The sequence below is a fragment of the Colossoma macropomum genome, unplaced genomic scaffold (assembly GCF_904425465.1).
Source record: "Colossoma macropomum unplaced genomic scaffold, Colossoma_macropomum, whole genome shotgun sequence".
In the NCBI taxonomy this organism is placed as follows: Eukaryota; Metazoa; Chordata; class Actinopteri; order Characiformes; family Serrasalmidae; genus Colossoma; species Colossoma macropomum.
Window position 1 is genome coordinate 17,405,945 of NW_023494795.1, and position 25,646 is coordinate 17,431,590.

Genomic DNA, 25,646 nt, shown 5'->3' on the forward strand with positions numbered 1-25,646 from the left:
GCAGCACTACAGGCAGCTGTCGGAGGTTAGTGGATATTTACGCTACAACCCATTCAGCTGGGAAAAGGCTGGAGTTGTAAGCCTCCACTTCAAAAGGCTTTGTGAAATAATTAGCTCTATCAGGCAGGACGTTTTATAGATGCAGGGCTAAGATCTCACTCTACATACAACTGTAGCTGTACTATTCCTGATACACGACCTAAATATCAATACCCAAGACACTCTTTGCTTCTCTCTCTCTCTCTCTCTCTCTCTCTCTCATATTCTTTCCTTCTCTCTCTCATTCATTTATACTGTGTGTGATAACTTACTGTTTATTTTTATTATTGGTGCATCCCAAACCTAATTATGAACAGTAAACAGAAAAAGAGAGTGGAACACCAAACACTGCAATAAATTAACTAATGAGAAGAAAGAGGAACTTAAACTTTACCTGGATTTCTACACTTTTATCTGTGCAAATCCAAAGCTTGTTTTTTTATTTTTATTTTTTAAATAAAAGAATTTGATGTATTATATAATAGCAGTGAAAAAAGGCAACAATTCAATATTATGACATTAAGTCATTTTCACATCTTCATGATACACAAAATGTGTCATATTATTTAATTTGTCTGTTGTTGAGATTCTTCTAAGTTAGAACAGATGTAATGCACTACGATGTACAGATAACAATGATTTCTATACAGCATTTCACATACTGTACTACACTAAAACAGAGTAAACAGGACCAGTTATGCTATCTTTGTAATGAAACATGCATTTGGACAGTATTCTATATTTACCGATGACATCTGTAATATGTTTACAAAAGCATATCATGGTGTATTGTTTTATAATTAACCATGGTTTGATAAAATATCACCATACTGCCATCTCTACTATGTAAACACTTAATGTTTCGAAGCCTACCATTCAGGCCCCAGTCAGTACAGTTCATATATGGAAGCTAAACTGCAGAAGAAGCCTGTTCAGAAATAACTGTGTTTGTGGTGTTTTCAAAAATGGATTTAGATCTATTCACCTATTCATCCTACAGTACATTAGCTCCACTCACTCACACTGAAGTTATAAAGAGTGTTTCATCCTGGACTACTTTTCAAATGAGGCACAATACAGGACTACCAATTAAAACAAGGGTCATTTACATATACAGTATTGTGCAAAAGTCAAAGACCAGTATTTATTTAATTTCCAGTCAAACAGTCATTAAGTACAATTCATTTATTTTTCAGGAGATATTTCTGAAGAGATAAGATATAAATAAGCCACCTGCATAAGAAAAAGGAATGTCAAAAGAAAATAAGTGAAAAAACAGAAGTCTCCAAAACTGTGTTCAAAAAATTATTAAAGCATACACAGAAAATGGGACTCCTAACAACCAAGCAAGACCTGGTAGAGCAACAAAACTGTAACACCACCAGATAAATAGTACCTAAACCTTTGATCTTTGAGAGAGAGGAGAAAAAGCAAGCTCCGCGTTTGCTTCAGCCTTGAAAAATATACAGGTGTTTCTGTCCATCCTTCTACTGTGAGAGGACAACTCAACACTGTGAGTCTGAAAGGAATGGTAGCTGTCAATATGTCCTCACTAAGAAAAGAACATGGACAAAGGAAGCTGCTGATGTTTTTAGAAAAGTGGACTGACCACCCCAGAGCCCAGACCTCAACATCACTAATGTATTTGGGATTACCTGAGAAAATGAAAGTGAAACCAACTTCTAAGACTGAACTTAAGAGGTGTGGAAAAATTCCCCTGCAAATTTCTTTGATTAAACTGAGAGCAAGTCTCCTGAAACAAATGTAAGTTGTAATAAAGGCAAAAAGTGGACAAAGTAAATAATTTAAAAATGGTGTTATATTTAGCTATTGAGTTTTTCCTTGATGTTGAAAAATGAACCACTTGAATTTGACTTGCAGTGATAATAAATAAAAGGGTGGTCTCCGACTTATATACAGTATTGCATGGTTATTAAAGGCACAGTAACAAAATCAGCCTGGTTTAATTCTAAGGCCAGGTTCTTCAGTTCCGGAAGGCCAGTGTCCTGCACAGTTTGGACATTTCCTTGCTCAGTCATACTTATCTGTTAATTGCCAGGTTTAGTGGGTGTGTCTGAGCAGCGAAATCACTAAAAATATGCTAAACACGCCCCTACCGGACTGGAACTGAAGGAATATTTTTACATTATGTTTAACATAGACAGTGCAGGCATAGTTATGGGATTCACCAGGCAGATGTAAAGAGAATCCAGGTCAGATGGAAAACGTTATTACAGTTTATTGGCCTTGCTGCTGAGCTGAGCATTCTTCTTCTGCAGTGTGAAGTTCCACTGGGGTGCAAGCACTGTGTATTCGCAGCCTTCAGGCAGGGAGGTACATGCTTGTTAAATTTCAGCTGCATCACAAATGCATCTGAGATTTGAAGTAGAAATGTCACAAAGAGTAAATGTAAATAGAGCCATTTGCACCAGTGAACCTCAGCCTGGGCAGAAACCCTGAAGAACTGGGTTAATTCCCTCTGGACTAAAGACACAGGACTACGAGCCAACGAGCTGGAGATGTGGGAAAATAATTCTGCTGCATTCTGACAGGTTTCTGCACTTAGGGAGTATTCCTAAATGAAAAATAATAAATAAAAGGTCGCTTCTGATAAAAAAAAATATATGTATCAGGCTTTAGTAGAGGCTTAAACACATTATGTGGGTGAAGTGTGACACTACCACAGTTTGCATTCTCCCTCACACACAGTAGGCTTTCTTTTTTGTGCAGAGTGCATTAGTATGGCAATTCACACTGTCACAGTAGGAGTAATGCCAAAATGAGCTTTAACCTTTCTGTGAAATCCCACAGAGTTAATACAGAAGCGTGCTGAATCTCATTACACAAATCACTGAGCAGGATTAGGGATTTAGGAAAACAAAATACAAAAAAACACCCTATAAAATACTACATATATGCAAATTGCATTGTAAAACATATAGTAAAATTGACTGTATGCACAATGCAAAAATGAGCACTGAATATGTAAATGAAAGTGACTGGCATAAACAAACAAAGCAAAAGTCTGTGATTACTCAGATTACAGCTGTCTGAAGCGTAACTGACAGTAAGACGACTGACAGCTCACTCAGACTCAAGGCAGACGCTGATTACATCTCTTAAATCATATCCACTAAAAATAGAAGACACATTGTTAGCTTTTCCTCTGTTTGTAAACACCACTGGAGAAGGAGGGTAGGGCTTGGGGGCATAAACAGGCATGAGGAAAGCCATACATATCATTAGAGCCAAGCTGCTTCTGCAGTTTAGATAAAAGAAAGCCGAGATTCCTTTTCTCTCTCCTATCAGCTCATTCACTGACTGCAGCAGCGCATGCATTAATTCTCACTATAAGCTTCAACTAAACTACAAAGTGCACTCGCAATTTCTTTGCCTGACATTCTTTACAGCAGTTACACTGTTAGAAATAAAGGTTCTGTGCAGGTACATTTTTCATTCCTCAATGTACAAACAATGTAAATGGGGTACAAAGTGGTTTTAAGGTCCAACTGTGTACCTTAAATAAGTTACATACGTATTTGTACCTTTTCATAACCCAATGTTTTAAAACAGAATAATAAAACAAAAAGCCTGGAGTCGAGACGGGGTTTGTGGAATCAACACAACTTAGAAAATGTAATTTCAATGGATTATGGTACAATTATGTTCCCTGACTAAAGGTACTGAGAGGGGTACTGCTCCACTGACAGTCTTTTTCTGAGATTCTAGCAGACTGGCTGGTTTGGTCAGGTTCCATTCCAGAAAACCACTTAGCCATTTTTTGATCAGTAAAATGGCAAACGATTGCAAAATCTTAATAACAGTTCATACTGTCCATGTAAAAGCATGTATGAAAGTGCTGGCTGGATTTTACTGAAAGATTTCCTAGTGGAGGTGATTTATCATCATCAGCAGGCACATATATTTTTCATCCTTTCTTTGTTTACATTTTCATTTGTTTTACACTAACTGACGATTATTTTATTCAAAATTCCTCAACATACTAGTCCTTATAAATTTTCTGTCAAAATGGTGATTAACTATGTTATTTAATTACAGAGAAGCCTCAACAATTAAATATAATATCAAATTTTCAGTGTTTAATGTGTCCACTCTTCACCTTTATTACAGCTTCCATTCTTTTCAGGAGACTTGCTTTCAGTTCTTCAAAGAAATTTGCAGGGATATTTTTCTACACCTCCAAAGTTCAGTCTTAGAAGTTGGAGGCCTTTTTCTCCTTTTATGATCCCAAATCCCAAACACATGCAATGATGTAAAGTTCTGGACTCCGGATGGTCAGTCCATTGTTCTGAGCACACCGACAGCTCCTTTGTTTGATCTGCAAATTTTGTTCTTTTTTGTTGATCGCCTTTTCTCAGCCTCTTGACAGCTACACATATTTTCAGCGTTGAGTCATACACAGTGAGAAGCACTTATGGATTTTTTTTTCAGATCTGAAGAAACAGTGGAGTTTGATTTTCTCTTCTCAAGCTTTGATCTCTCAAAGGTGAAAGTTTTAAGTGCACTGTGAGAAGAAGTAAACGGGACTGTACAAATACATTTTTGTTCATGAAGGTATGAACAATGTACGTGTACAAAAAATGGTCTTAGCGTCCAATGGTGTACCTTAAATATGTTTTAAAGTTGCACTACATTCAGTTTCCCAGGGGAAAGAGGCATATTTGTATCTTTTCGTAACCTTGTCAGAAAAAAAAACAGAAAAATAAAACATATGGCCTGGAGTCAAGACAGGGTTGTGGTGTCAATGCAAATGAGAAATATAACTGCAATCAGATATGGTACAGTTATGTTACCTAACTAAAGGTACTGAAAACATACCCATTGACAGTACCACCACTGTAAGGGTTTAGTGGCTATTTTCTGAGAGTGTACTGTTTATCTTATAGTGACAGTTTTGGTGGCCTACCATGTCTTGTATGGTTGTTAGGAGTCCTATTTTCTCTATAACTTCTAATCATTTTCTGGACCCCAGTTTTGGAAAATCTTGATTTGTCTTTAAGTTTCCATTGATAATAACATAACCTGCTTATGCAAGTGGATCATCTTATATCAATCTTCTCAGAAATATCTTCTGTAAAATTAATAACTTGTACTTAATAGCCATTTACATAAATTAAAGGAGGTCTCTGACTTTTGAGTTTTGTATATATGTGCAATTAGTCTTATTTACAACTTCTTTACATCTCATTTATTTATTTTGGTATTTATTTATTCTACACCATGCATCATTACTCTCTAACCAACCTATGAGTAAAATAGCTTAGAATGAGCTGAACTGTGATATGCTCTCCTCTTGGCTACAATACATTTATTTTCAAAAACTCTTTCAAGTCTAGCTGAGCCTCTGTGATCAAAGCCTGCGCTGTCCACATCCAGCAGAGAAACCCACTCCTCCAGGGTGTGTGATGTTCCGTCAGGACATGATCCACCTGAGCCGCGAGCAAAAGAGAACAAAAAAAACCTAGAAACACCACTGGAGTTCATTTCTAACTGTGGTCCTCCACACTCATATAATGCCAAACAACACAAGCTGGAGCCCACTGTTCTGTGAGGTGTCTGGGCCACAGTGTGTTAGTTCTGCAAAGGTGTGGTTAACAAATATATTGGCTATTTTTGCTTTTTAATCATTTCCTCTCCTTTAATAATACAATTTCTCACTGTTGTTGTGACATTTATTTCAATACGTAATGAATGAAGATGAAAATGTATCCATTTTTATTTTGATGGTGTTACAAGATGATTTTTTTGGACAAGCAAACATATGAATAGGAATACACTTCACATTTAGTTGTCTTTTATTGTTACTTAAAAACTCCAGCAGCACTGCTGTGTCTGATCCACTCGTACCAGCGCAACACACACTAACACACCACCACCACATCAGTGTTACTGCAGTGCTGAGAATGATCCACCACCCAAATAGTACCTGCTCTGTGAGGGTCCATGGGGGTCCTGACCACTGAAGAACAGGGTAAAAGGGGGCTGACAAAGTATGCAGAGAAACAGATGGGCTACAGTCTGCTGATAAAATGGACAATGAGCGAAGAAACAAGGAGGTGGTCATAATGTTACGCCTGATCTGTGTATATATATATATATATATAAGTCAGTGGAATCAAACATTTTTCAAAGTAATCTGGGTGCATTTCTTTTGGTCCATTTATCATGAAATTTACACACAATGTAAAGGACAACAGGTATTTTCAAATTATGTCAAAAACTGAAAAATGGAAAAAACGGAGATACAAGGTTTTCTTTCAACAGCAGCGATAGATAGATAGATAGATAGATAGATAGATAGATAGATAGAGACAAACAGAGAAAGAGAGAAATATAGAGGAGGGAGAGAGACAAAGAGCAAGAAAAATGGAGACAGAGAGCAAGAGAGAGGTATATTCAGAGAACAAGAATGAGTTACAGAGAGAGAGAAGGAACAGGACAGAATGAGAAGCGATAGGAGAGGTATAAAGAGAGAGAGAGATAAAGAAAGAGAAAGAGAGAGAGAGGAACAGAAGGGAGGTAACTCCTAAGGGGGGAGGATGAAAGGCATTCATGATTCTGATGACTGTGGTTCTGCTGCTGCTGATAAGCAAACATCAGCATGAGGCCAGCCAGAGACCCAGAGACCCCCTCTCCACTCCATATCCCCCAAACCCTCCCATCCACCCACCCACACCCACACACCTTTCTTCATTGCATCCTGACTTAACAATCATCCACCTCCCACAGAGGAGCATGGAACAAGCACACTCTCTCTTCAGCAACACTGTTCTGTTTTACACAGTAAAAGCACTTACATCCCAGATGAGCCTCACATCCAGGAAATAGACACACGACAATCACAAAATCCCTGTTGGTGAATAAACTTACAACTTAAACAGTAATTGGTGGTGTCAGTGTATCTGAAGCAAATATGAAGTGCACGAAAAAGATTAATTAGAGATTTGAGAGTTGTGATGTGATTTCTGAGACTCTTGAGTTTGCTGAACAAAAAACATTCAACCTGCAGTAGAATTCTGATAAACGCTATAAAACAGTTGCTCAAGCACTTAAGGGATTAATCCCATAAACCATAAGGGTCTGTTTGTGGGTTCACAGCTTTGTTCCTCACTTTCTGACTACATAACTTACATATTAGTTTCATAGTAGTTACTAATTAATGCAAAGTAGTTACTGCATAGAACGTCTTAAGAAGAGTAATCCTAGCTTCAGTGGGAAAGAACAAGAGTTTAGACAGTGTCTCAATCAGATCACCTTTATAATTGCAACCATTCACAGCTACAATTACAGTACAGTACATATAAACAGCAAAACATACCGCCATTGGCTGTATTTGTCTGTGGCTTCATACTGTTATTTGTTTTTTCTTAATAATTATGTGACTCAGCATAACTGTACTTTAGTACCTGTAAATAGACACATTCTCGATGAGGTCGCTGGTTTCTGTGTCTGTAATGATGATGCCTTTAGGAGAGACAGTGAGGGTCACCTTCCGAAACTTCTTTGCACTGGCACGAGCCTGTCAAAGTCACAAAAAGCATAAACTTCAAAATCCATTAAATCAAATGATAAGAGTATAATCTCATTCATCCCTGAAAGGGCCATGTAATGGAAAACATTTTCCTCCCTTTTTAAATGAAAAACTTTTGTATGTTATGTAAACATTGTTATAAAACGTACCATTCACTGCCCAGTCCATACAATCTACATGGTACGTAAGCTGCAAAAAACAGCCCATGATTTCTCTATTTTTGTGATGTCCAAAACCCAGAGCATTGCATATATCTACCTATTCAGCCTAGTTCTGCCTGTCCTTGTTGAAGTTATAAAGCAGTGTTACAGCTTGAATTTCTTTTTGAATGAGGCAAAATACAGGGCAACTAATCAGAACAGAGATTATGTGTATACATCAGTCTTCAGGGCACAGTAACAAAAATTGCCTGTTTAATGTGAAAGTTTTAAAGACAGATTGGAAAAAGGTCAAGTAGAAATGAATTCTGACTGACATATCTATCAATACATATATACACATATGTACATATACACATATATACATATACTGGTCAAATATTTTAGAGCATTTTCAGTTTTTAAAGCCATTTAAGCAGAGGTTAAAAAAAACTGAAAGTTTCAGAGTTATAAAAAAAGCATTTTTCAGGGAACAAGTCATTGGTTAACAACCTACAACTGTTCAGCAGCAATAGAAAGATGAACGGAAGTTGATGCAAACAATGCTTACAGATGTCCCAACTTTTGATTACTTACAAACCCTCTGTCTGTGTAAAAGCAGCGTTGGAACAGTGTTACTAGAGAAGTATGTAGACTATATTGCACTGCAGGATGTAGGATATTGCTATCGTAATGGCAAGAAAAAGGCAATTAACAAAGGAAAACAGACAGACCATGATAACTCTTAGAAGTGTAGGTCTTTCCTTTAGCGAAATTGCAAAGAAAGCCAGAGTGTCTATGAGTCCAGTTTCCCACATCATCAAAAAGTTCCTGGTAAATGGAGGAAACTAAGCTTGCATCTTAGGCAGCTCACAGAACAACACCTTCAAGCACAGCTTATCACTGGTCAAAGTAGGCAAGTCTCAGTTTCAACTGTGAAAAAAAGCCTTCGAGCTGCAGGATTACTGACAGGTTGAGTGGCTGTTAGAAAGCCATTGCTAAGATGGCACAATAAGAAAAATTGGCTTTCCTGGGCTGTGCAGCACCGGCAGTGAACTCCTGAGGACTAGAAGAAGACCTTATTTGAAATCTTTGGTTCATCACGCAGGGTTTTAAGACAGTGTCAAGTGTGTGAAAGGATGGTTCCTCAGTGTGCGTGACACCAACTGTCAAACATCTGCAACAGTGTCGGTATAAACTTTCAGAACAATATTTTATTTCCAATATAGAAAGAACGCCTTGAGTATGTTTGTCTGTTATATATATATATATGTCTGTTATTAATGTTAGTCTTATTTACAAAATGTAGCAAAAATGTAGACAAAATTTTGTTAAAACAATTCCATGAGTTCTTATTTATCTTAAATTCTCCAAGAGTACACTGAGTCATGAAACTGCTGAAAAATTAGGTGTTCTAAAATTTTTGATAGGTAATGTATATAACCGATATGAAAATCTGCTTCCAATATTGATTTTAGGGAGCTAAAAATTTATACAATATATACAATATAACTTAACATTGTCAAAAATTAAATACATTCCAATAATGGCAGTTAAACAGTGCTTTAATGCTTGATTAAATGACTGATTTACATCAGTTCTCTTCATAGATTTTTGTGTTATGTTATCCTCATGCAAAGTTACATTTAGATAAACATGTTTTTGTTACCATTTTAACCATGATAATATTTAACATTAATATGTACCAGTTCAGCCTAAACTGCTGTAACAGAAGGGATGGTGATAGTAAGCTTTTCAGTCTCTGTATGGACTGGAATATGAGCATGAAACTATTAAATCTTCACAACTGAATTGTTTTTCACATTGCATGAGTCTTTTGATACAATAAAAAAAGTCGCCAGTTATTACTACCTGTGAAATTTTCACTGATACCAATGATGTGTCAATACTGGGCAGATATTAACACAGTGGTATGCAAAAGTTTGAACCCAGGCAAATTACACAGGTTGTTGATTGTTCATGCTCTGCAGGGAACAAACTTAAATATGTTCTTTTCAAATTTTATGAATTTTAGTGCATATTTTCTATTTATTTGATAAGTTTAAAATATTGGGAATATACACACACACACACACTGATGTGCCAAAAATCATGGGACAGGAACTAGTATTGTGTAGGTTCCCCTCTAGCCTGGTGAAGTGCAGCAACTTGACATGGCATCAATTCCACAAGTGGACGGAAGACGTCTGGAGGGATGTTGAGCCATGTCGTCTGGATAGCCACCCACAGCTCTGTGGTATTTGTAGGTGTAGGATCTCGGGTGCGAATGGACCTCTCAACCACATCCCATAAATGCTCAATTGGGCTCACGTCGGGCAAACATGAAGGCTACACTATTCGTTGGAACCAACCAGAATGCTCCTCAAACCAAATCCGGACAACTTGGGCCCAACGGCATGATGCATTATCCTGCTGGAATATCCCATCATTGTGGGGATACATGAAGTCCATAAAAGGGCTGCAAATGGTCACCAGGAGGGTGAAGGCTAGCACAAGCTTCTTCTTCTTCCAAGTCACATGAAGCGCCACCGCATTTTTTCAAACTGCTGCTGATGCCACATTATTGGACAGCTGAACACGCTTGGAGGAGAACACTAACTGCCAGTTCTGTTACGTCAGCTGACAGACACCCGCTCTGGCTGGCATCATGCTTAGTGACTGGGGGAGAGCTAGGGCCATCGTACCCACCCAGAGAGAGCGAGGCCAATTGTGCTCTCTTGGACTCCTGGCCAGGAATGGCTTCCAGAGAATTGCAGAGGATGTGTTAACTTATTTTCAACAAAACATATCATTTGACCAGGGCGGCCCAAACTTTTGCATACAGCTCTATTGGGCAGGCCTTAGTTAGAACACTACTGCAGAGTGGATAATGAAACAATTCCAATAGGAGAGGAGAGAGGGGGGATATGGTTTTGTTCAAAAGCAGAGGAGGGTGGGGGGGGAGGTTCTTTTCAAGGACAAAAAGAAACAAGAATATCAGGCAGACCATAACTGGAGGGTCTGTGAGTGCCCCAGAGACAGTAGTCAGCGTGTATAGGAAAAAAAGTTGAGAGAGATGAAGGCTGAAGCTAGCGTCTAATCTCCAGCTCACAGAATCTGCCAGCTTCAGTTTGTTTGGAGTAAAACTTTCCCTGTCATATACGTTCTGCTGTGCCACAAGGAGAAAACAAATCTGCTGCTGTCGCGCATTCTACTGTCGTCTCGACTCCCTCTGAGAATAAGCTTTGTGTTTAGGAATGGGGTAACCTCAACTTCAGAAATAAACAAGTATCCCTTGTAATAAAATTTAAGTCGCTCAGTTTCCAAAGGAATAGAGAGACAATTGATGGCTTCTTTTTTTCTTTTTAAAGCAGATCAATGCAAGTAATCCCAGGTTGGCAAGTTGTGTCCTGGTGCTAATTTAGAAGTGCATCTTGTGCTATTAGGCTCTTTTACAGCTTTGCTGTTCTCACATGCTGAGCAGCAAGAGTGGGCACGTGTGTAGCTCCGTGTATCCATGTGTCTGTGTGTCTGTATGTGGACACTGACACACAGCATGTGGAGTGGAACCACAGCAATGCACGCTCTCTGAACAATACATTGTGTTTCAGTCTTTTAGTATCCTACTGAGATTTATGGAACCAAATCTGAGTGTTTTCTGGTGACTTAATTGACCTTCAGGAGAACAATGGCATACTGATTAAGTAAATTATTCCATATACATATTCCTATCAGTGAAAATACTGAGGGAAAGGAAATACAGGTTTTGCTTGTTCATTTGGTGCATACAGTCAGTATTATTACACCAATGAGCCAAAACATTACGGCCATTCAAAGATTAAGTGAATTACATTCATTATCTCATAACAACAGCCCATGTGAAGGTCTTGGATATATTAAACGGTAAGCAAACAGTCAGTTCTCATAGTAGACATGATGGATGCGAGAGAAATGGCCAGGCATAAAGACCTGAGTGACTTTGACAAAGACCAAGCAATTGTTGGGTTTGGAGCATCTCTGAAATGGTAAGGCTTATGGGTGCTCCCGGTCAGCACCTGCTGACAGTGGTCCAAGGAAGGACAAACCATGAACCGACGACAGGGTGTTGGGTGCCCAAGGCTCATTGACGCACAAGGGCAACCCCACAAAAGTGGTTTTAATGGGCATGGAAGCACCAGAACTGAACCTTGGAGCAATGGAACAATTTGCCTGATCTGAAGAGTCCCATTTTCTTTACATCACAAGGATGGCTAAGTACATGTATGCCATTTACCTGGGAAATGAAAGCACCAGGATGCACTGAGGGAAGAAGATAAGCTGGTGGAGGATGTGATGTTCTGGACAATATTCTGCTGGGAAATCCTAGGTCCAGGCTTTCAGGTGGACGTCAATCTGACATGTGCCACCTACCTAAACAGGTCCAAGTACACCCCTTCAGGGCATTGGTAGTCCCCGATGGCAGTGGCCTCTTTCAGCAAAAAAATGCACCTTTCATAACTGCATACATTATTCAAGAATGATGTGAGGAACATGATGAAGAGTTCAAGGTGTTGCCTTGGCCTCCAAATTCAGCAGATCTCAACCCAATCAAGGATCTGTTGAATGTGCTGGAACAACTCCAATTAGCAGCAGCTCCACCTCACAACTTACAGGACTTAAGGAACTGCTGCTAACGTCTTGGTGCCAGATACCACAGGGCACCTTTCCAGGTCTTGAGTCCATGCAGGCCATCAAAACAGCTCTGAACCACAGAGGACTGACTGCACATTAGGCAGTTATATATCATTATACTTTGGTTCATCAGTGTATGTTTCCTTCTGGGTGATTTATGTCAGATCTGTTACCAGGTGTTGGGGAAGCTACACCAATTAACTAGCAGCAAAAAAGTACCATAGAGACAAAAGCAGTTAATTGCACAACAAATACTGTTAGAATGTAAATCACACCAGAATCTATTTGGAAGTGGACCAAGAGCGACCTCCTCAGCTGCTTGCATGCAGCGTTCAGCAGCGTTTTCACTTGTTCTAATGAACCATGTTAACAAACAATCGAATCAGGGTTTGTTTGAACAAATCAAACCTGTCAAGTGTGAGCATGCCCTAAAGCTTAGCAACAAAACTCTAATAATAATAAATAATTATGAATAATAAAATAATAAATAATGTAATAAAAGATCTCATTGTATTATGTAAACATTATGAACATGTACTGTCCACCCAGTCCAGACCGTCCATATATGGCAATTAAACTGCAAAACTGTCTATTTTGAATGAATCATAGTTGTGATTTCACCCTGACATAGTACTTTTACTCGTGACTGCCTGTTTAGTCAGTGGTGTAATTGCCCTTTCACGTTGTTGTGATGAATGTTGTTATTGGATTGAAATAAGGGGAAAATGAATAAACATTGTGTTGTTTGATGTACGACTGCATTTCTATCTAAATGATTCAAAAATGTAAATAAAAAATGAAGTATGACTGGTTTTAGTGTGTAAAACCACACAAGCATTATAAGTGGACTTCAGGGGAAAACAATTTAAAATTGCTTGACAGCGCTGACAAGTGCTCCAGCGGGAGGCATTTTATAAACTAGCACCCAACTGGTACCATACATACAAATATGATTCATTCAAATTCTAATGACCCACTGTGCCCTGTGACACATAACTGATAACTGACCGTAGTGACAATCCTCCTGATGGCAGCAGCCGCCATGTCCTCTCCTTTAGGCTGGCCCACCAGCGTCATGCCCAGGTACTTCACATTAAACACCATCCCCTCTAGAAGGGTTTCCTTAGTGTCCGTCCAGTTCTCTGGAAGCTCTGAAAGAAAGAAAAAAACAGTAGATGCTTTTTAGATGCAAGCAGTCACTCTAGTTTGTGGAGCTCTTCCAGCACAAAACATCAAGGGCTCTTTTTCAAGCAGTATTATTGATTAGTGTCTCAAAATCAACATCTCTGATGACATAAAACACAGATAACAAAGCATAATGTAAATATTATGGTCCATTTAAGAGCAGGAAGCAGACACTGAACATTAAAATTCTCCATGCTTGCATGTTCTTTGCAGCAAGTGATTGTAAAATGTGTGCCACACAGCAAGCTTTAAATAGATCCATATTCCATTTGGGAACAGGACAAAAGTCTAAAGGACAGCAAAGCTGGATTCTGATTCAGGACAATGGACTGATAGGTAACTGAAGGAAACACAGTCACTGCTGTTATTAGTCAATACAGGAATCTATATATTGAGTTGCAAGACATTGTAGTTGAAGTGTCTGAGTACTGTTGAGATGTTATAACCAATCTCATTAGGATAATCTCTACATCCCTCACTGACTGTATGACTGTGCTGTATGTTTTTAAGTAAGTGCAGATGTACATAATTTGCTTTGTTCCAAGACCTCCAGAAGGGCTTATACATAACATGAAATGTGCATGAATGCACCGCATGAAGCCTGAGATACTGTTTGATAGTTTTGAAATGTTTGAACTGTTTTATCTATTCGTAGTGGAAAGGTACATTATATGGCCAAAAGTATGTGGACACCCCTCCTAATTACTGAGTTCAAGTGTTTCAGCCACATGCTGCTAACAGGTGGAAAAACTCAAGCATATAGCCCTGCAATCTCCATAGACAAACACTGGTTGTAGAATGAGTAATACTGAAGAGCATAGCGACTTTAAACATGGCACCTTTTCCACAAGTCCTGCTAGCTCCGCCCTAGTCCTACTGTAAGTGTTATTAATGTGAAACTGAAGTGTCTAAAAGCAACAACATCTCAACCACTAAATTAATAGACCATGAAAATTCACAAAGCAGGGCTGCACAGTGTTGAAGCGCTGACCCCCTATCTTTTGTTGCATGACTTACTATAGAGTTTCAAGCTGCCTCTGGAAGCAACATCAACAGACAAAACTGTTCATTGGAAGCTTCATGAGAGGGGTCTCCATGGCCGAGCAGCTGCACACAAGCCTAAGATCACTATGCGCAATGCCAAGCATGTGCTGGAGTGGTGTAAAGCTAGCTGGTGTTCTCTAGCATGATGAATTGTGCTTCACTATCTGGCAGTGTGATGGACAAATGCCTGGATGCCTGGAGAACGCTGCCTACTGTAACGCTGCCTGTAGGAGAGATAATGGTCTGGAGCTGTTCTTCAGGGTTTTGCTAGGCCCCTTAGTTCCAGCGAAGGGTAATGTTAATGTTACAGAATAAAAAAGACATTTTAGGCAGACATATGCTTCCAACTTTGAGGCTCATATGCGTGCAATGTATAGGTGTTCACATACTTTTGTCCATATAGTGTACATGTGGGGCATTGTAAGACAAAATAGTTCTCAAAGAAAATTTCATTTTTTTCAGATTCACCATTATTTTATCATTATCAACATTACCTATAAAAACTCAAAAGACATGCATACATTCACTGGTACATTGTATTTTCATATAATGGAAATATAAAGTAAATAAAATGGGCGTGACATCACAACTCCTGGTTCCTATCAACCCCACTGTAAAGAAATCTGACTGGCTAAGCCTCTCTATAATGTACTATTTCATAACTAACCACCCTGAATGACTTTGTTTATGTCTATCTTTGAATTGCGCAGAGAATTAGAGAAATCAGTGGAATTCTGCATTACACACCATGCATTCTTGGAAGAACCTTTCCGGAAATCAAGGTTTCTGGATGATGTTTACAATACTGTGTAAATGTTCACTTTGGTGATATCAGGAGAAGGAAAATGAGCTATGTTAGGTATGTAAGACATTCTTTTGGCATACTAGTTCTCAGGATGTATACATTCATCAGCTTCAATAATGGAAGCCTGAACATAAATGGTGCAATGATTTCAAAACAGTTTCGAAATAACTGAAAAAAAGCTGTAGTTTAAAACAGTATATCACAATTTTAAACAGTATCACCAATATGCCTCAAGGCTCTCATTTCATGGAGCCAATGTCTGTGATCAAAACAAGGCATCTGTTTGCATCCTATCTATTCTTGCATTGTTTATGACTCAGTTTTATAAGATCACTGTTTTGCACAAAGACATACCACTTTGCAAGCTTTTATTTTGAAATAATGTGTGGTATGTAATTAGAGCCCAATAGAATTAAGACTTTTGTGACACATAAAAATTGAATGAAATCTTGACCTCATACTGAACATTCTAAATCTGAACACATATATCATTACAGCCCTTTTAAACACCTGATACATATCTATTACATATTTGGAAAAAAAATCGTGATAACATATTTTTAGTACCTTCCAGCACAACTTCAAAGACACTCTTTTGAGGATATTGCTTATGCTTATGAATACCTAATGACCCTACTTTTGCTGTTGAGGCAATACTCCCTTAAATACACACATTACAGATGGCAGTCTTTCTTAATAGCCACAGTGTCTGCCAGTGAGAAAAGATACTTCATCCAACACGTTAGTACCAAGAGTGTTGCTCTGACAGAGCTGTGTTCTTGGCCATCTGGCCCTCCCATTCTGCACCAGCTGTTTGGAGCACGAAGAACAGGCCTCGCATTGCTTCTCTTCTCTGTGGGTGCGAATTTATCATCCACGCCAAAACGTGTATTTAACAAGCAGAAAAAACACTTTTAATGTAGACACACAGACCACAACCAGCTGTGATGGCTCATTCTAAAAGTAAAGTGCTGTGTTCCTGAGAGGACTAAGAGAAATGGCCTAATATCTTTAGCCAATTACACATCCTAGTGACCATAACTGCACACAGGCTGCGCTAGAACCCAAAACCAAACTGCTGACAAATGGAAAATCTGAGCCAAGAAAATACTTTGTCCCAGCAAAGGCATGTCCCCCCCCAAACTCAGGGGACACTATCACACCTAGACCAGACTTCACAAATGAATTATTGAACAGATCAGTGTTGATGCTCCGGGTCTTTGCTCAGATTACTCCTGGAAGCGAATGGCATTTGCTTCGCTTCAAAACCCTACGCTGAGTTAGTGAAGGAGTGAGGCCAATGAAAGTGACAGATAGAAATGACAGTAATCGCATTTGAGCAGGTTTATAACAACAGGAGGTTGCTGTAGACAGCATTAGGAGTCTGGTGGGGGGGGCAGCATTTTTTTAACAGTGTAATTTGATGTCTGTGTTGGTGCATGTGTGTGTGTGTGTGCGCGATAGGGTGATCTAATTTGCTGAAACGTGAAACAAGATTACCAGGAGCGCAGATACTGTAACCACATTTGTGTCTGCATTAGACAAATGCTATGGTGCACTTTCTCAAGCTGATGCTGTTATGGTGGAGAAATTTGCAAGACTAGGGCCTAAATCAATGATAATGTTTAGAAGCACAAATAGTAATATCACTAAAAGGAACCCTATGTTTAAAAGTTATTGCAAATTAGCCTTTTTGGTGATATGAGTATTTAAAACTGGCCCAAATGAAGGAAAACTAAATTTTCCTTGTTTTTTTTTAATAAAAGAGACATATAATGAACACATTACTAATGTTTCAAAATGTACCATACACTTCCCAGTACACATGGTTCATTTATAGAAAGCTGCAAAATAGCTATTTTTTTATTTGCTGTGATGTTACCTAAACCAACAGTTACACATGTCCACCTATTCAGCCTTTAGCAGCTCAGCTCTGCCTATTCGCACAGAAGTTATAAAGAGTGTTTCATCCTGTACTGCTTTTTAAATGAGGCACAATACAGGACAGCCAATTCCAACAGAGATCATTCATATATACCCAAAGGCAGCTAGTATAAATGAGCCCTCTCTCTCTTTCAAATAAATAAAAGACATTAAAATAAGGTTTAATTTTGGCTGTCCACATCATTTTCAGCTGATTTTTTTAGACTTCTGTGGACCCAAGAACTATAGCACTACCAAAAGGGCTACAATACAAAAATGACCTGGTAAATTAGGGCCAAAGCATTATGTTCACACAAGCTTTCTGTGATTCTGAGGCAAATACAGTTTAAATACAGTGTATGTTGTGACATATAACATTTAGTGATATTATATGTCACCCTAGATTTGTGTTCCTTTTGGGCTAACTGTTTAAAACCCATAACATCCAGCTCTGCCTTCCCACAGTCTACAGTCAGTCCCTAGTAGGTCCAGTTCTTAAAATGTGATTTGCTGAGACATGTGGAGACACTGTAAAATACTTAGAATAAATACTGTAGAATAAAGAATTCTACAATTACAAAGAACTTTACAATTTTGTTTCTGATATCTCCACCAGAAGCAACACTGTTTTTGTAAATGTAAAACAGACTCTCACAGCTTGCAGCCAGGATAAAACACTGCATTTACTGCAACTAGACTAAGCTCTACAGTTTAGCTTGTTAACTTAAAATATAATGTTGTTGTAAACCTAAATAAATATTGCATCTGTCTATGTGTGTACATTTGTTTTGAAGGCAGTTTTTGCCCTGTAACTTTTTTGAAAAAAACTTGCAGTCACATTACCTCATGTCACAGCATCAATCACCCAAAGGAGGAGACCGTAAAATCTCATGTTGCATTTAATAAAATGTGCAATGCTACCGTGAAATATACTGTGATTGTTGTGTTAGCTTGCTACAGTCTTTAGGTAATGGTACACATCAACATTTAAACATTTTAAACATTAAAAAAGTGTGACTAGTAGCTAGCTGGACAGCTCATTCCATTCTTTTATTGCTGTCGCTGGGAAGGGGCTCTAAAATGTGATGATATAGTGTGTGTATTATTGATAGGTATACTTTTTAGCCCTCTCTTCCAACATTATGGTGAAAAAATATAATGAACTACAAAGAAAATGTAGGATATGGCCCATTTAAGCTCTACCAGTTGAGTTTCTCATAGCTAGCACTCCACTTGCAGCCTACTAATAACTAGGACTGTAGAAGCCTGAAGCTAGGTGACACTGGGTGAGTACTGCAGATACCAACAGCTGCTGTATGTACAGTACATGCTGAATGGCCTCATTTACACACAAAAACCAACAGCAGTATTCCAGCGTGTTCCATCACAGATGCTTAACGATGTTTCATTCATGCTGAGAAATGTAATTAAAACATACATTTAGATTTACACATGCGTATGAGGCAGTTGTTTACCAACAAAATACAGATTTCAATGCATCTCTTCTGAAAAAAGATTGTTTTCAAAACACATATGGCATAGAAATTGCAACAGAGCAATGTTTACATAGGCATTTAAATATATATATATATATATATATATATATATATATATATATACACATTATATATACATATATATATATATGTATATATATGTATATATATATATATATATATATATATATATCATAATATAAACCACAACCTGACAAGTGAACTAAGGGCTTCTCATCTATCCACTGGCTTTTAGATTCTCAAAATAATGAGTCTTGAGTAGAATCTAGGACATTACCTTGACAGAAAATAGGACAAGAGGAAACCATAATAGAGTGGAGAAGGGAGGGCAGGGGGCGGAGAGAAAGAACTGATTTCATTTAGCCTTGCAAGAAATCCAGACTCAATCACACTCTAGCCAAACAAGTCAGTGGATGTGGCCTCTTGGGTAACTGTCTCAAAGCCATCAGGCCTCCAATCAGGGTCAAGTGTTGGTGACATTTTGGGTCTGTGCCAGATAGTGTCAAAGAGAAGTTTAGGGACAGACCGATATGAACATTTTGATTGTAACTGATTTTAGGGGGCTAAAATTTCTGACATCCACTAATACCAGGTGATACTGTTTCATATTATTATATATGCAAACTCTGTGATCAATACCAATTAGGGCTGCCATGAATATCTGATAAAATGTGTTAAACTGTTACTGAAAAACAAAAAAGCAATTTGAATAACTGGTTCCCACTTTCACCCATTTTATGAAACCACATACTTCAGTACAGTTTTTGTCAGTCTAACAGGAAGTAAACTCTTGTTTCTAAAGCTAAATGGTAGCGAGTCATCTGGAACACACAGCAGCTACACATCTAAAGAGCAAAATGATCTGCCTGCATGTCACATAGCAGCAGTTTATGGATAGTCTTCTTTTAAGTCAGTCAAATGATCCTTTCCTGCCAAAGTGGCAGTGATTTCTCAGTAGTAATCAGAGGCAGAACTGTTGATACCTCATTCCTAAGTGTCTGTATTAGATCTCTAATTTGAGGTGCTAATGTTAGTTTTCATCACCCGATGCAGTAAAAACGCTTCTCCTATCGCTCCACATTGCTGGCTAGCATGTTCTCCACCAGGGGCATCTATAGAGATTTATGGATAGGGGGTTAAAGGTTTATTAAGAGATTCTGGGGGCATGCTGCCCCAGGAGATGAAAATGTGTGTTTATTGTGAACTTTGGGAACCTTATCAAAAAATGGCTGTTTGGTCAAATTGTCACATAGAAGATCTGTTTGTCTGTAGTGTATTAAGCATTGATCTTTCATAATTTAAACACTACATCTTTCCAACTACACACATCACAGATCAAACAGGGGTATTAAAGTCAAGCAGTGCTCTCTCCTTTCTGCACATCCTAAATATGTTATTCAAATACACAGATTAAGGATTGGTACAATCTCAGTTTGTGCAACCAGATAGTGTGATTTTGTTCTGTAATTGCACTTACATGTTAAATAGCCAAGGTGGCATGGTCATAGTGACATAGTGACAATAATATATATATTTTCTCATTTTTCTTTTATTTAGTCTCACAAATGAAGATATATTAAGGGAATAACATTTCTACAAATTCTGCAATTTTGACTGAAAGCTTGAACAACAAACTTGTTTTTTTCTTGATCACTAACCTTTATCAGACCTGCTTCTTCAGCTCTGTCAGTCTCCTTCAGCTTCTTTCTCTCCTTCTCCTTGCCTGTTTATTAAACTCAGTTTCACAATAACTCAAGGATCATTGGGCCTCATTCACCAGTGTTTTCTTATTTGGGATTTGTTCTTAGGTAAGAGCAGAATCTACACACACTCAAGAGCACAAAGGTACAAACAGTTCTGTGGTTTAAGAACACATCATGAATCTGATGTGGACTTTTTCTTAGGACCTTTCACAAAAACAAATTTAAGAAAAATCTTAGGGAGACATTGGTGAATGAGGCCTCATTAATATCAATAATATCTAGGAGGGGCTATAGCCCCTTAAAACTGGCCTAGCGTGGCCCCTGCTCTCCACTGCATTTTCATTGACAATGAATTCACAACCGAAAAGCACGCTTATTGTAGCACTGGGAGGGGGGTCATTTTTTGTATTTTGTATTTTTTGATGGTTTTCTTTAAATTAAAGATTTGTTGCAATATAAAATGAACCACTAATTGCTGATGTTCTATCAGGCAGAATGTGCCCAATAAAAGTTCATGGGACCTATCACCTGATAAAACAAGCTAATCGATATATATGTTGGGTCCGTCAAGTTGGGACAACCTGAGAAAGAAACTACCAGAAAATTGTGTTAAAAAGCCCCATCTTTTACTCTATCTACTCTGCTTGGGACAACAGGATGCAGCCTATGAGGGGAGACTACAGAAGTGTCTGGGACTGCATTCCGTTGCCTAGCAACAAATGTAATTATATGAAAGAGTTGACAGTTCCTCAGTGGGGGAGGTTCTGTTTTATTATGTTGGCCAAATGGAAAACAAGCATTTAAAGGTAGATATGCAGGAATATGACATAGACACATACATTTTGCTCTTGATAATGGGACAATACACTGCATGTACAACATAACACAGCAGATTGCATTGACTTGCATACTGTTATCATCAGATAATGGACTTTTTGTTTGCTTACTGTAGCCTACAGCCTCATTTTCATTTCTGTAAGTGCTTGTAATTGACGGTTCAGTATCCAAGCTATCTAGTGTAGATTCATTGGAAAAAAATAATGTTTCTCATTTTTGTATTATGGAAACCATTAACCAGCCGCTAATGGTTAAAATGGAGAAAAGGTTTCAAAACTTATAGAGAAAAAGCATCCTAAAAGAAAGAGTCTATGTTTTATCTTTCCCCCAATACATCAATTTTCTCATTTTCTGCCTGACAGTGGGGGTCCTGGTGAGCCATGGCAGCTTAGACAAACACCACAGAAGCATGCATCCCTGAAAAGCAGTCACAGTGGCTGAGCCACAGCTTCTGAAGGAGAACAGATTGGATTTCACCCTTTCTTATCCAAACTAAAGCGATCTTTGAGTCGTTCACTCTATCGGAGATCCCATCTCCCAGCGCTCTTTGAGTTAGAACTTGTATCTATACGACTGTCAGCCAAGCCATTCCAGAGACGGAACACAATTTCATCTCAAGATTCAAATATTACGCTAGAGGGAAAGACAGCAGCTCAGGCTGGAATTTATTTTGAAAATAATCCCTCATTCATTTCAAATTCCAATTAATTCCTTTCACTTTTTAGCCCACTCATATCTGCATGAGGCCTGTAATTATGACGAAGGTTATCAGCCATAAGCATGACTGTGCAAATGAAATTAATGAACAGATGAAAAAAGAGACTTATCTCATGACTGGGAGAGAGACAACATCTCTTGCCTCAGGGTTATGGAGGGAATTTCCTCAAAAACCTGAATGAATTAATGACTTTCTGCTTGATTTGCCAACCAAGTGAATCTAATGCGCACTGAGCGGCTTCACTGACGTGACTGACATAACATACTGAAAGTTCTCCAACAACTTTTCTGATATTGCTGTCACACATCCTTAAGATCTAATGAATCTTCACCGATGCTCAGTGTATAAGCAGCTGATGAAGGAAGCTGGTCCATCAACAACAAATATATCCATCAGCTTTTCACTGTTCCACTTTATATTATTAAAGTTGTGATCAACAAAATGAATCAAACAATAGGTGCAAATGTTATAGAGCAGCCAATAACAAATAGGCTTCTTTGGCAAAGATTTATTAAACAGTTTTAGCTCAAACACACTGGTTTCTGCTTCAGAGCATAATCACCATGAAATTGAGCCATGGGCCTCCATAGCAAAATAGCTTATCGTTATGGCCTCACGATGGTGAAAGGGGATCAGACTGGCTTTTAGACGACTGCTGGACAGAATCATCAATAGCCTATGCTAGATGTGAGATACCATGAAATCCTGGATCATCATTAGGTCCAATATTTCCCCAAGAATCATTAGACTTGTAAATGCTGCTGTCTGTTGCTAACCATGAGAAATCAAAGCCTACTCCGTCTATGTTATGTAATTAGACAAAATACAATTTATTGTTTATGATATTGTTGCAAGATGTACCGCAAGCAAAGGTGACAAAATTCATCAGTAGTTAAAAATGTTATCAAAACCTGTAAGTACAACGATTTTCATATACAAAGCACTAGATCCAGGCCTAATTATTCTCCTTTTGTTAAAAACATGCATTTTTATTTAAGTTTTTCTTTATGTACTGCCGAATATTCACATTATGCTCAGAAAAGCACAAACTGTGTCATGATAATGATATTGTCATTTTGCCAACACTTAAAAGTTCAGTCCCTTTTCATTCTATACATAATGCATACTGGAATAAACAATTAAACCTTCTGGCACTCATTACTATATCAAAAACATACAGGTGAAGAGTTTCATTCTATCACACACAATGTTCTCCTAGAAACAAACAGCATAAAGTATAAGCTATTGTGTATTTGTACTAAACACTGTGATAAATGTTCAGCTATATTAAACATCCTTGGTTCACTGTAAATCTACCCTTTACAACACGTGTCAGGCTTCAGTCCTCATGGGCCAAAACACTGCAGATTTCAGCACACTGCCTCATTAAACCCACCTGATCCAGCTTATCAGCTAATTAGCAAGGCCTTCATGAACTGAATTCAGAGTGTTAGATGAGGGTAAATACTAATCTCTGCGACACTTTGGCCTGGAAGGTCCCCAGTTTGACATGCCTGTTTTACAACATGCTGAATGAAGCCAAGAAAGTTCATTTGATTTACTTAACTTTTGAAGAGTTTTGTAATATTGGTGGGCAGTATGGCAAATATTTTAGATAATGATATTTCAGGACATTTTCACAATGCACAATAAGTTTCAACAGACAAAACAACCTGGTTGGTCATTCAAGGCAATAAATTCAGTTTTTTAGTTATACTTTGCACTTTTGCACTGTTATTTTTGGATTTTCTTCAAGAACTGTGGCTACAGATGCTGTCGGCATGCTCACAGGGCCTTTTTTTATGCCTCAGTTGTTTTGCTGTATTCTGTGTATCGAGCAAGATGTGTTTTTTTTTAAGTTGTATTAAATCAAATCTGGAAAACTTCTTGAGCTTCATAATCTCTCTCTTGATACTCAACATGAACAGTGATTACAAATAACTTGTCTAATGTGTGAAGTATTTCTATATTGTGAAGTACTTCTATACAGCCAATATTTTTTTTTACTGTTGATCTCTGCTGCCCAAATTGTTTAAATGCATCTGCGCTGACCAGCACAGGAGAGCAAAGGGAACAAAGAGCATTTTTCATCACTGTTTCTCATTTTCATAGCCATATTTTGGTGCATCCCTACCTTGAATAGTTTAACTAAATGTAAATTTGTAGCTTTCTGTGCTATAATAATAATAATAATAATAATAATAATAATAATACATAGAACACTAGATGACAGATTTTTGTAAGTGAGCAGAAGATTTTTGAAATGAATGTGTACTTTGTACTTTCTTTGTACTTAGGTTGCTGCTTTCTGAAAATGTGTAAGTCTCAATGCACCAGAAGGAGCATCAATCAGAGTTTTGAGATTTTTGAGAATTATGAGCATTTGTGACTATCAGGCACTGTTGCTGCTGTTTATAGCTATTACTGCTGTTTAGAGACTCTCGAAACCAGGACAGAGAGTCAAAACAACTCACAAACAGTAAATTCTCTGGGTAACAGCTACGCAATGGTTTGAAGTATTCAGTGTGATATTCTGCTAGGAACAATTTATCACTCAAAGCATGATTTCAGGCTGTTGTATCACAAGCCACAGTGAATCGGCCTTCCACTGTTTCCAGTGCAGGTATTGATTACAGTTCTAGTTAGCGAGCCAGACTGGGATAAAACACTACAATGAATCCTTTAATGAACAACAGGGTTGATCACCACAGCAGATAAACAAATAAGCACTCTTCACTTCTTTCTCTTGGGAAAGAAGCATAAAGGAATTTTCGATGTAATCTCTATAGACATCTTCTGTAGCATACAGTCAATTACCATGGACAATGATTTTGCTGTATTTAGCAAAAGAATAGAAATCCCTGTTGACTCAAAACACACTCATAATCAAGCACCTGTCCATTGGCTTCTATTCTAAGTCTGTTTGTAGTAGAGCCCGACCGATAAATCGGTGTGCTGATATTAGTTGCAGATAAATCAGTACCGGCATTTATAACGGCTGATAAATGACAATTAAAAAAGAAATGGATAGTCGGAAGACAGCTCCTTCAACTGTGATATGAGTGTTGTCGCTGCATTGCTTGTTCATCAGAGGGCACTCTGCAACTTCTCTGTTGGCAACACACGTGTTTGAAACACCACAAATCACAACAATCAGCTGCTCAAGCAGAGTTGAGCAGAAATCATCTGTGTTCATAGTAAGTTGTTAATTGTCACGTGAAACACATTACTTAAATAATCACTTCTCTTCTTAGCCTAAATAAGCCTGGCAACATGCATGTCAGCCATGCCTGCTTTTGCTGTGCTTCAGGAGCCAGAATGTAACTGCTGCACCATTTAAGGTGGAACAGAAAAATTCAAACAAGAAGCAGGTGAATAGGAAGTCAACCTCAGCTTGCTGCCTAAATGATGCAGTGGTAAATATACCTGCAACTTGCACGTCTTTAGTTACAGTCAATGCATTGGAAATTATTTAACCAGAGGGGACATGAAAATAAAAGTGAGCTGAACATAAT

At 38.1% G+C, this 25,646-nt stretch overlaps 1 protein-coding gene across 4 annotated transcripts in view; it reads right to left on the reverse strand.

Moving 5' to 3' along the window:
• Nucleotides 1–25,646, reverse strand: part of si:dkey-71h2.2 (low density lipoprotein receptor adapter protein 1) — a 64,114-nt gene that overhangs the window by 21,918 nt on the left and 16,550 nt on the right. For all 4 annotated transcript variants that reach the window (XM_036581671.1, XM_036581669.1, XM_036581672.1 and 1 more), the window contains exons 2-3: nt 13,408–13,550; nt 7,467–7,579 (exon numbers count right to left, since the gene is read on the reverse strand). In XM_036581671.1, the coding sequence (XP_036437564.1) occupies nt 7,467–7,579; nt 13,408–13,550 (256 nt within the window). The remainder of the gene's footprint in view (nt 1–7,466; nt 7,580–13,407; nt 13,551–25,646) is intronic.